The sequence below is a fragment of the Pectinophora gossypiella genome, chromosome 22, assembly GCF_024362695.1.
Source record: "Pectinophora gossypiella chromosome 22, ilPecGoss1.1, whole genome shotgun sequence".
In the NCBI taxonomy this organism is placed as follows: domain Eukaryota; kingdom Metazoa; phylum Arthropoda; class Insecta; order Lepidoptera; family Gelechiidae; genus Pectinophora; species Pectinophora gossypiella.
In genome coordinates this window covers 7,130,224-7,142,565 of record NC_065425.1, presented here as the reverse complement: position 1 = coordinate 7,142,565, position 12,342 = coordinate 7,130,224, and the positions used below count along the sequence as shown (strand labels likewise).

The window sequence follows — 12,342 nt, the reverse complement described above, 5'->3', positions numbered from 1 at the left end:
CCATTGTCTACACATTTATTAAATATACATGATAGATAGGGAGCTATGCAATCAATCACGGAGTTAATGACTTTAACAGAGAGACCATGAAGATCTGCAGTCTTTTTGATTTCTAAAGATTTAAAAGCTCTTAAGACGTCCCTAGGACTCACGTGTGTAAATGTTAGTTTATCTACTTTGGACGTATCTATGTGCTCCCTTACAAGTGATTGAGCGAGTGCAGGAGATGACTTCAAGTCCTTGGTAGTCGAAAATGGAATGTCAGTAAAGAATTTTTCAAAAGCTTCAGCAACTTGCTTATCATTTGTGAGTAGTTTACCGTCAATTTGTAATTGATACTCGAGATCGCGTGCTTTGACTTTCCCAGTTTCGCTATTAATAACTTTCCAAGTCATTTTAATAATATCTGAGCTACCTTTAATTTTACTGCTAACAAACATTGCCTTCGCGGTAACGCAAACACGTTTGAAAACTTTTGAATACTGTTTTACATAGTCGTGAAAAGCTACGCTATGATTGTATGTTCTTTCTTCGTAAAGTTCATACAACCTGTTTCTACTCTTATAAATTCCTACCGTCGCCCAGTCACTAAAAATTGGTGTGTCTGCTTTCTTAATTGTTTTTGCCTTAAATACTTTATTAAATTCCGATTTTGTTAGATTAAATAGGGAGTTATATAACAAATTTGGGTCATCACAGTAAGGAAGTTCTGGTAATTTGTTTGACATATTATCTTTGAATTGTTCTAAACGACTACTTGATATGGGATTGCATGTAACATCCTTTTTCAGTGAGCGGTCAACAAATAAGTTGAAAGATATTTGTTGACCACAGTGATCTGACTTTAATTTATTAATTATTAATTTATCACAAGGTTCTAAGTTACTAAAAATATTATCGATACATTTCGCGGACTGTGACGTGATTTAAATCATCAGTCAGCTTTATGCTGACACCAATCAGTCTGGCAGGTTTTTTGAGAGCCTCAAGACTGTTTTCGGGAATTTTGAAAACAGCTCCAATGTACAGCAAGGATAAAATCCAACGTTTCACAGACCAAAAAGACAAACTTGTCCGTTGGGCGGAACATTTCAACGGTGTTTTGAATCCCAGTAGTCAGTCCACCGAATTGTTGTACATCGACTCTCTTGAAAGCCTACCAACCACCGAAGATCTAGCGGAACCACCAACTTTTAACGAATTTGTTGCCGCGCTAAGGAGAATAAAGAATGCTGAGGCACCTGGGATGGATAGCCTACCGTCTGAATTGTATAAATATGGCGGCCCACACATTAACAACACGTTATTCGAACTCATCTCGAAGATATGGAAGTGTGAAATCGTTCCGCAAGATTGGAGGGATGCTTCCATTTGCAAATTGTACAAAGGCAAAGGTGATATAGCCGATTGCAGTTCGTACAGAGGCATCTCTCTACTCTCAGCAGCTGGGAAGATTTTGGCCCATATTATCAACATCCGTTTATTCCGCCACGCATAAACTAAACACACTGGAAAGACCCTCATTGACTTAGAAACCATGCCAAGACCTATATTATAATAAAAAGTAGTACCTATTTATGCGTGTATCCGAATTCCGAACAAATTTCGTTTAGGCTTTTTGGCGGGAAACGGGAACGGTACGGTTGCATTCTTCATTGAATTGGAATTGAATAATCAAATCAAATTAACAACGGTTAAGCCTGAAATATGCGAAAGAAAGAATGCTATTTAGATTTTACATCGTCTTTCTTTACTTGTTTTATAGATAAAGGCAAATAGTGAAAGGCAAATTTATATTAAATTGGTGGGTACAGGAAAAAGATTCGGGTTTCTTTCTTTTATTTTATGAATGTACCGGCTATTTAATTCTGAATTAGAGCGAAGACTTTAAAACAATGTTGAAATATTACAAAAATTTCATACTTTGTGGTGATATAGACTTTTTCTGCATACTTTGCAACGAATCCTTTGAACTTGAAGATGAAGTGGAGAAGCACATTCGTTGGGGTCAACATAGGCGTTTGTTCAAGGCTCAGGAGTACCTGCATAAGTTTAAAAAGGATTGTGTGTATAAGGTCAGTCATGTACTTAAATGATACACTAGGTCACAATTTGTTGAAAACTGTGATAGCGTATCCACATATCGAACAGTTTATCAGCAAATCAGAAACATGTCTTTAACATCTTATAAGTATCGATATGATCCGAATAATTATGAGCAGAAGGATTATTAGTTAACCTGGCACTGTGTTCAGTGATTTTTTTGTGCCCATATTTATTCACATGTTTTAATTTCAGATTGAAAATAGATACTACTGCGAAGTTTGCAACTATGTCGCACCTTTTTATGACATTATTAAACGTCATATAAAGGATGAGAATCATTTAATTAGGAAGGCAAATCCTGAAGCGGCAAAAAAACAAATCATAGCTGAAAGGGTTTTAGGCTCTATAAAAGTATCTAACATTTATGTGTTCAAAAAAGACTGGCACTGTGTTATTAATCACCAGTGCTTGCTCTGTAACATACCTGCATACAATTTTAATGAGCACATAACTTCGCCCGATCATATGATAAAATTGATACAAGCTGAAATTAAAGTTGCGGAGAATGGTCCAGTTTACAGAAAGGTACATCATACACTACACTTATATTCTAAAATTTTTGAACATTACAGAGACAATTATTATAACTCTTCATTTTCAGTTTGTTGATGATGCTCTAGATACAGTCTTCTGCTTCAAATGTAGGAAAACATTCTCTGAACAACTCTTCACAGCTCACTGGAACGAAGAACATGGTAAAGATAAACCCCAAAAAGATAGGCTAACAAGGCTTTTTGTTATAGACGAAGAAAACAGCTTGGTAACATGCATTTTGTGCCAGACAACTTTAGATTACAGCTGGACGAAATTGATCAAGCACAAAAAAGATCACATAAAAAAGGAAGAATGGACACCAAATAAGAAAGAGGAGAAAGAATCCTTTTACCAAGACAAGGGAAAACTCAGGTCAGAATTGAAGCAATATGGGAAAGACAATTACATAAAGTTAAATGAGGGAGGGGGCAAAGGATACTGTTCCTTGTGCCACACTTTTATCTCAGCTCATATAAGGAACTTTAAACAACATGTTCATGGAATGCATCATACAAACCACTTGGAAGTAAGGGGACTAATAAAAAAAACAAAGAAAACACTAAAACCACGTTACGAGACCAAGCCATTTGAAGAACTCTTAAAAGATGCTGTAAGAGCAGGTGTTTATTTTTTCGTTTTTAATATGAAATTGTCAATACATGTGCTCAGCTTCACATTGACAACAAGAGCTAATACAAAGGGTGACAACATCTTTTGCTTTATCTGTGGAGGGATCTATGAAAGTATAACAGTGCATTTGGAATCGGAACACAAGCAAAAGTTGTTGAAGGTAGAAATTATTACATCTTTTACGGACGAATATATTAGGGAGGTAAGGAAAAAAGTTTTGTATTAAAATATTTTTATTTTGAAAAGAGACCTCTAAAGCTATATCTTAAGTTACAATGTTTACATTTAGCTTACTAATTCATTTAGTAAGCAAATTTTAGGTGTCTATACAAAATATAGCTTAAACCTATGAAATATTTTCAGATTCGGCCAGGACTCTACCATTGTGGTATCTGCAACATTGCCATAGCCGGTTGGTCAATATTGGAGAGACACCTCAATTTGTTCAAACACTGTTTTGCTAAGATTCAATCTAAGAAAAGAATTAGGCTGACCATGACAAGCCTGCAACAAAATATTTTGGACAGGAATTTTGAAGCATTCATGAGTGGTGAAGATTGTTTTGATTAATGCTAGATATTTGGACGGTTTTTTCTTTTTCGTTTTTTTTTTTCTTTAGTATCCAAGAACTGTTTTTGAAGTAGTTTTGTTAGATATTGTTTGTTTTTATTGTTTTTTTATTTTTTATTTAGGGTATACCATCTTGTTTTTAAAAGAGAGTTGCCATTATTATAATACAAAAGTTCTTCAAGTTTTTAAACTTATGTATTATCCTATCATGTGATTTTTGTTGCTTAATAAGTTTGATTTATTTTTTCAGAAGAGGCTTTCAAACATTACAGTCCTTTATATTTCAGTCTTGTTTTATTTCAGTTAAACATTCATCTGGAAAATAGATATCAAACCAACTTGGAAAGTGAGATAGTAACATGATAAGATCAGTTTCTGATTTCTGGTGTAAAGATTTTAAATGGTTCAGGGTCATTTTAATGTAAAAGTTTCTTGTTGTTTCGGCTAATTCATTTAGTTCTGTATCAAGTAGTACAACTATGAAAGAAAGATGAGTGTGATACAAGGATGACACAGTAACATGAGAACTATGTAATTTTACATAATTTACGAAAGCTGATATAAAACTAAGAAGAAGATGGTTGAAGTTAGTTTCAACAAATAAATGATTCATAACACTACAGCAGATTTGAAAACACGCTGATGACTTTGCACTTGTCTGTAGTAAATGCACAAATGAAGGATCAGCCCTCAACAAATCTTCAATTTCAATGACACACTTGCTTGACAAACACACATAACAGTTTTCAAGTAAAATTCTTTCTATATCACTTTTCATTTTGATAGAAATATCATCAATTATAGATTGTGAATTTGTGGTATTTATCAAATGGTTGTTATCCCACATACTCTGCAATACTTTCTTGTACTTTGCATCACTGGTGTCCCAATGGATTATGTCTTCAAATACAGTTTGGCAATGAGTTCCATCTTCATTTAAATTACTTAGAGCTTGTATGATTTCAGGATTTAGTGATGAATTAAACTGAGATTGTATACCTCCATTCATTTTTCTAAGCAAAAATGCGTCGAGCATTTTTTCAGTGGATCGTGAGTCACTGGCAGCCGAATTTATGAAATTTTCTTGGTATACGTCTAACAACATTTCAGTGAAGTTCTCGTCAGTTTTGACGTGGTCGTTAGGCTCAACTCGGCACATTCTTCTAATGTTTTCTAACACTGAAATTCGTAAGTTGCTGTTCACGTTCGAGTTTTGATTACAAACATTGAAGATCTTAACGAAACTCTTCGAAAGCGCTGAAGCAACATTTTTATCTAAAATGGGATTTTCATATGTAAAACTCGGACATGACTCGTTGTTGGACTTTATCACCTTTTCAATTAGTTGCTTATTCATATTTGATCACTTGTATATTCTTTAAAATATGAGAATAACAAAAAACACCACGAAACTGAAGCACTTTTTGTTTATGAAAAATGAAATTGATTGACATTTTGACACGAAATCACAGACATTTTCTTGTTTTTGGTTTTTCCCGAAGGGCAAGGCAAAGGCAAGTATTACCCATACAGCCATGTCTTATGTATTTTTTGTCTTATGTGATTAATGAAATGATGACGAATGAAGGTGATGACGATGAATGATGAAACCTAAGCCCCCACCCTCGGAGCAGACTCCTACTTCGAACCCCAAACGAATTAACTCCACTTTGTTTATTGAATATTCCGATGTAATAACACTATCGCGGATGTTTTCCGACTAACGTAATGCGATCATTAACCACAACACACCACTTTGTATTAATTATTTAGATTATTCCATGAAGAAAGCAACCGTACCGTTCCCGTTCCCGCAAAAAAGTCCAAATCACAGACAAATTGAATAATAATTTCAAAATCGGAGGACATAGAAGAGAACGTATGTGCGCCATCTATTATCAAATAGCGAAACTCAAAAAGGAATTATTACTATTGAATACTAGATGTCGCAGTAATAAAAGTAATAATATTTTTTAATAGATGGCGTTAAGAACTCAAAATGAAAAATAGGGTTTAACCGAAATAATATTATTATATTAAAAAGAGAAGTATTTTCATGACATTATTATAATATTTTGTCGTACACACAGGTACACAAATCTAGAGAAATATAGGAAGTTGAAATAAAGAGCACAATAGGCGGTCTTATTGCTGTCTGTGTTGTTACCCTAACTTGTTGTGTATTTGCCTCGGATGGCATTCATTGCTTGGCCGGACAAATGGGGAGCGCAGAGAATTCTCTGTCAGCAGATGTAAAATTTTAGACACCAGGACTAAGAGTGAGTGCGAAGTTAGTTTTCTGTTTCTGAAACGACTGAAGTTGTACGTAGCGCTGAAAATCACTACGTTGTAATCCTATTTACCAACAGATTACACAAGCAAAATCATTTAACGCTTTCTAGTATTATCCAAATCTATAGAAACTGTTCTAAATTAACTCAACATCACGAGAAAGTCATAAAGCATTATGTAGATGACTCCATAGCAAATTTACAAAATCATCATTCGTAATGTGAAGATATGTATTTTACTCATCACAGGTATAATTCAAAAGTATAATTGGTGTATTAAGATTATATTTCTTTTTATGTGTTTGCTTTAGAATGGAGAGAATATGTAAATGAAAATAACTGTAGGAAGTTTTTTTTAATTAGGCATGGCAAAAAAGCTTTTCTATGTTATTACCCATATATTTATTTTGTAGATAAAAAGTTATTTGGATGTTTGTTTATTGACATAGCCGGTGAGGAGTAGGTGTATACTATACACCTCTGCCTACCCCTTCGGGGATATAATATGCGTGAAGCTATGTTATGTTATGAAAATCAACTGTCGTGTGCTAGTCCTGCTTAAAGTGCTAAAGGCTTCTACAGCTTTTAATATTTTTTTATAGTACGTCTAGGGCCCTATGCCGAGGTTTTTCTTGCGAGTTTCCCCGGCTATACAGGTGGTGAGAAGCTGCAGTAGTTTTAGGCGGATGAGACATTCGTTATGTAAAAATGACGATTCAAAGTGTAACTAATTAACTATGTTACCTACCGAAAAAATATATTTTTGAATTAAAAAAAGTGCCTGAATATCGATTTATGACGCTATGCTTTCAGACGTCGATTAAATTACTGGACTAATAGCTAGGTAGCTAGGTACTTTATGTCATTTTATGTCTAGCAACACCACTTCGTAGGCCATGTCCCGCAGTGGATGATCTCCGACTGGAAGAAAATCTTATTACAAAAGCGCGGGCAAAGCCTGGGACAATGTCTACTACCACATACTAATATGTAAATAATAATAATGGCTTTATATCCTTAGTTGAGGAGGAGGATTTGTAGAGGACATCCACCACCGCCTTATGATCACTTCGAAGAACATCCATACTGCTTTTCTGTAATTGTTTGTGAAAATTTTAAATTATGTTATTGTTTTGTTTTTGTGTGTGGCGTCCTTTTATAATAAACAATTTCTATTTTATTCTATCGTTGCGGCATAATATGAAGCGAATTGCTTACCTACCTACTTCATTTTGACTAGGTAGAGCAAAGGAGCTTATTTCATATCCTTCTAAGTGTAAAAAAGTTCTGTTGAGCTTTCGTTAGTTGAGCTTTGTTGTTTAAAGAGACAGGTATTATGTAATTTAGCAATTCAATTTTGAAAAAAGACATTTTATTAATATTCCGTTAAATCTAAATGTTGTTTTAAAGATTTTTATTTTCATAAGATGACTGATGAGCTTAAATATTGTGTCACAACTAATAATACCTAATAATGATAATACATTTATTTATTTGAACAAGAGCGGGGTGCCTTTGCTCAGCAGTGGGATCTTACAGGCTAAATAATATTCTATTTTCATAATTAACACGAACTAGTTTTTTCACTGGACTTCTTGTAGGTTTGCCTCAGATTGTATTATCTACCTACTTAGCCGGGCACGAACTAGAAGATATTGCTTCTTGTCTTAAAATCAGTGTCAGCCAACCATATTGTGCATAGGACTCAGGTACAGTACCGAGGTAGGCAGATATCTGTTTATACTACCTATTACGTGAGCAGAAGAACCGTAAATAATAAACAATACACAGAAACTATTGGGTGAAAGTCCACAATCGTAAATCCTGTATATAAATCCACAAAAATGAGATCTCTCATCAGAACAATAATGGAACATTCGGATATCTTAATTATCATTAATTTACACCGTTAGATGTGAAAAAAGTCGGTTGCGTCGTGATAATAATTCATCGGCGTTTCTTGAATGGGATATTTCGAAAGTCTGTATGTGGGGCCTGGGCTAATAAATTATCGTTTGGACCTCACATGGGGTCTAAATACGTGGGTATCGCCGAGGTAGGCCCCGCCTATCACCCGTCTCGCTCGTTCGTCGGCGCGGGCGCACTGCCGCCGGCCCGCGACTCCTGCGCCGATCGCACGCGTCTGTTGACACTGTTGACGTCTGTCCGTTATGCAGATAATGTTAACGTGCTTTCTTACTAGATAATGTCTTGGTGAGTTGCGTGTTGACAGACAGACAGATACGGACATTGAAAAATGGTTGTTGACAGACAACTGTAGTAGGCACGTCGACACTTACCTACATAAGGTTCCGTATGATGATGGTGCAGCAAAATAAATGGATACGTCCTACATTACATACTAGTTCAGTTAATAATCGTCATCTCCCTAGTGTTATTTCGTTTCTCACGGGGTCCGATTAACTAACCTGCAGATTTGATAGGTCCGGCTAAGTTAATAAAAATAAGAGATTTTTATTGCACACACGCTCACTAGACATTATTAAAACAATATAACATAGCATCACGCCTCTGTCGCTGATGGGGTAGACAGAGATGCATAGTATAGGTACAAAACATTTTTTTTGCACACTACACTGTAGGCAGTTCATATGCTCGTCATAATGATGTAGGTGATTATCTCTGCCAAAGATTGTCTGGAAGAAACCGATTTTAGTGATAAGGCCACCTTCGTGTGGTAGGTACACAAAGTACAATCTACTATTGCCACACATACAATGTACTTATATTATACTTTAGTGGAATGTAGGTAGGTACCCAGGGCCTTAGCCAAGTTGCAAATGATTACGAAAAACGACTGTGATATTGATAAAAAACTTACATATGTCACCGGGTATGTAAGGCGACCCATATATCATCTTTCGGGTCTCAAGTCAACCTCATCTGCCCGTGGTGCATCCTGCTAATCAACAAACGAGGCTCTGACGGCCCACCAACCCGCATTGGGCCAGCGTGGTGGGTAAAGGTCCAAACCCCCTATGATGACTACTCCACAACTCCGGCCCCAAGTGCCCGGCGGCTCCGGTACCTAACTGTGATGGCTCTGACGGGAGCCGGATCGGTGCCGGGACCAGGAGTGCGAATAATCTCCGGGCGAGAGCGACCTCCCGTCAAACGACTACGGCTTCGCGCAAAGTCGAGAGGAGTGGAAAAATCAAGGGGAGGCCTTTGCCCAGCAGTGGGATCGTATAGGCTAAATAAGATAAGATGTCACCGAGCCGTGTGTTGTGTTTTGTATGTATCTTATGTTATTGACATGTTACCTTATGTCAATCCCATACATTTTTATTAATGTCACTGTCACTTGTTACAACACGATTAGCCGTAGAGTCGGTTAATCGACTCGTGAAAACAAATATTTTCACAAAGATTTCCCTCATTCAGCGCTTATCGCTATCGACCCACTAGAGTCGATTAATTCTTTCAAATATAATCCTCTCAGCTCAACTGGACACCCTCCGTCCCGTTGCCTTATATTTTTTACCGGGTGAGAGCCCTTAGCGCTCCCTATTTGTCCGGCTAAGTAATTAATGCCATTTGCGGTAAATTTACAATAAGTCCACCAAAAAAGCAGTCGCTTTTCGAAATCGTATGTAGCTTGACTACCTAACTCCTCTCTCCGTCTTTCTAAATAACTTTAGTCAAATATGCAAATACAGCAAGTATAGTATACCTACCTAAGTAGGTTTAGGTTATTTGTCATTTTGACTAAAGCTACTAATATTAATAGACACCCAAAATTGCAAACACACGTTCCCTCTGTGAACGGCGCTTAATATTTAACATAACAAATACTTTATTGCACAAACAAAAGAGGACTACTTACTTTACTTTAGTAGTCATATAGTATATTTAGTTCTCAATGTAACAGTACTAGTACTCATTCCAGGTCTAACAATGTGCTTTAATACTTAGTACATAAACCGTAAGTATATTTGTTCAAGTCTTAGAACTTGGAATGTAATCAAGTTTTACAATCAGACAATAAGGTCTAGAATTCGAGACGGCAGTTTATTTAATGTCATTACCGAGAATGTTATCTAATTAGAAAATAGAAATGTTACACATTTACACTTTCAGCCTTATGTGAAACAATGACGGACAAATAATATAAAAAGTACTCAGTCAGTCAGTATATTCAGTCGGTAACTTAGTTACACATTGTAACGTACTTTTTATACACTTAAACATATTTTTTGTAGAACACCACATCCGTAAAATTACTGCAGGTTCTCAATCTGTATAACCGAGGAAAAGTAGTTGTAAAAAAACCGCGGACCGCGTTCTTAAAAATATTGACCTTAATACAATTTCAATAATTTGATCGCCTAACATTGGTTCCCTAACGCGTTCCTGTCTTCTAAGTAGCCAGTGAGTAGAAGTTTCTATTGGTTTTTCTTTTTATGTTTGAAATATTAAATTGTGTTTTTGTATTCTGATAACGTGTCTCATGTAACATCCACGACAAAAATACCTACGTGTTGTCATTTTTCATGTTTTTTTTTTGACGTGTCTTATCGTAGATTCGCTGCAATTGGGTCGCGTACTAGGTTCAAAATAAATTGTGGAATTCTGGTTACTAAATAAAGACAAATCTACAACCAACGAAATACATTTTCTTTTTTCTATTTAACTTATTTATGAATTTTAATCAAGAAAAACGTAATAAGTCCGACATTTTGTCACGTTTTTCTATGACGTCACAGTGTGCTTTCTCATACAATTTCCTTAGTAATTTCGAGTTTTGACGTTTAGTACGGTACTGAAAAGTATCGGCGTCCGAAGGACGTACTCGTAATATACGATCCCGACGACCCGATTACTTTAACCATAGAGGCAGCCAATCAGCTCGCGACACCAAACACTTTAGGGCCCCGATACCGACCCCGCCGGCGTGGTCGACGATTTCCCTCATTCAGCGCTTATCGCTATCGACCCACTAGGGTCGATTAATTCTTTCAAATAAAAATATTTTTCCTCTCAGACGACGCCCTGAGCCGAGGTTCGCGTCCAACTGGGCACCCTCAGGCCTGTTGTCTTAAACGTTGTACCGGGTGAGAGCCTTCAGCGCTCCCCATTTGTCCGGCCAAGTAGTTAATGTTAATGTAAAAAAAACACATTTAGTAAAAAGTAACTGATTTGACAAAATTTAAGACAACATGCCTGAGGGTGCCCAGTTGGGCGCGAATATCTGCTTATCTGGTCTGAGAGAGTTAAATTTGAAAGAACATTCTTCATATAAAAACGTGACAAATATACCAAGCAGACCTGCCATAACATTTGACAAAATGCTAGGTAAGACTGTCAAAACCACTGGTTATAACTAAATATCAGTGATTTATTGGTATAAATTATCCTCCAACATTACTTACCTGCTATATTATTTAGTGTCACAATCGTGCAAACTGTTAAGTATTGTAAACGTGACATGTCAAATTGTCATACATTATGTTATAAATGTCACGGATTATGAAAGAATTATGAAGAAATCGATCGACTGAAACATCACTAATTTTTTCACTACCACGTCAATGTCACATCTCTTTTCTTACGATTATGTCATTCGATATAATCGATTATTGTACTTAACTGTGCTTTATACCTAAATAGCTAGTTTTCCCGCCCCTGAGTCGTGTTCCTTCGAGTCGGGTTTGAATAAAGTTAAAAACAAAAATATCTCACCGCAAGTATTGAATTTGTTTTATGAAAAATACTTAGCTACTGTCCAAAATTGTATTATTACTTACAGATGTAAGAATAGTCGTTACATGAGTCATGTCAGGGGTCGCTAGCGGCTCAAAAATAACCCTGATATCAGGGTTGATGACGTGGGTAATCCACCGCATAACCCACACGAGAAGAAAAGAAGATCAAGGCTACTTCCCTCAAAAAATTTCCTCATTACTGTCCTATGCCATTCCTGACCTGGCCATTCCCTGGTCAGCATAGTTTCCACGGCCTCAGCGCCACAGACTATAAAACAGTATACTAACTGTCCACTCGGCGACGCCATCCATCCTTATGGTTTGATTGATTGCGTATTTTGTGCCAGGGTTGGTTGTGTGATGTTGTTTTATTAAGTAGTCTTTAAAAGATTTTTGCTTTTGCTTTTGAATTTATTGATAACTGTACCTAAATTTATAGGCATTCGCGTCTGTAAAAAACCGGACCTGTCTTTTTTTTTTTGACG

At 36.3% G+C, this 12,342-nt stretch overlaps 2 protein-coding genes across 2 annotated transcripts in view; one reads left to right on the top strand and one right to left on the bottom strand.

The window, feature by feature from the left end:
* The window catches only part of LOC126377010 (soluble guanylate cyclase 88E), a 327,862-nt gene that overhangs the window by 215,917 nt on the left and 99,603 nt on the right, over positions 1 to 12,342 (bottom strand). The window lies entirely within an intron of this gene.
* Positions 1,865 to 4,126, top strand: LOC126377088 (uncharacterized). Its single transcript, XM_050024745.1, has 4 exons — positions 1,865 to 2,075; positions 2,299 to 2,631; positions 2,708 to 3,472; positions 3,634 to 4,126. Exons 1-4 carry the CDS (start codon positions 1,896 to 1,898, stop codon positions 3,838 to 3,840), a joined length of 1,485 nt encoding a protein of 494 aa, XP_049880702.1. The 5' UTR covers positions 1,865 to 1,895; the 3' UTR covers positions 3,841 to 4,126.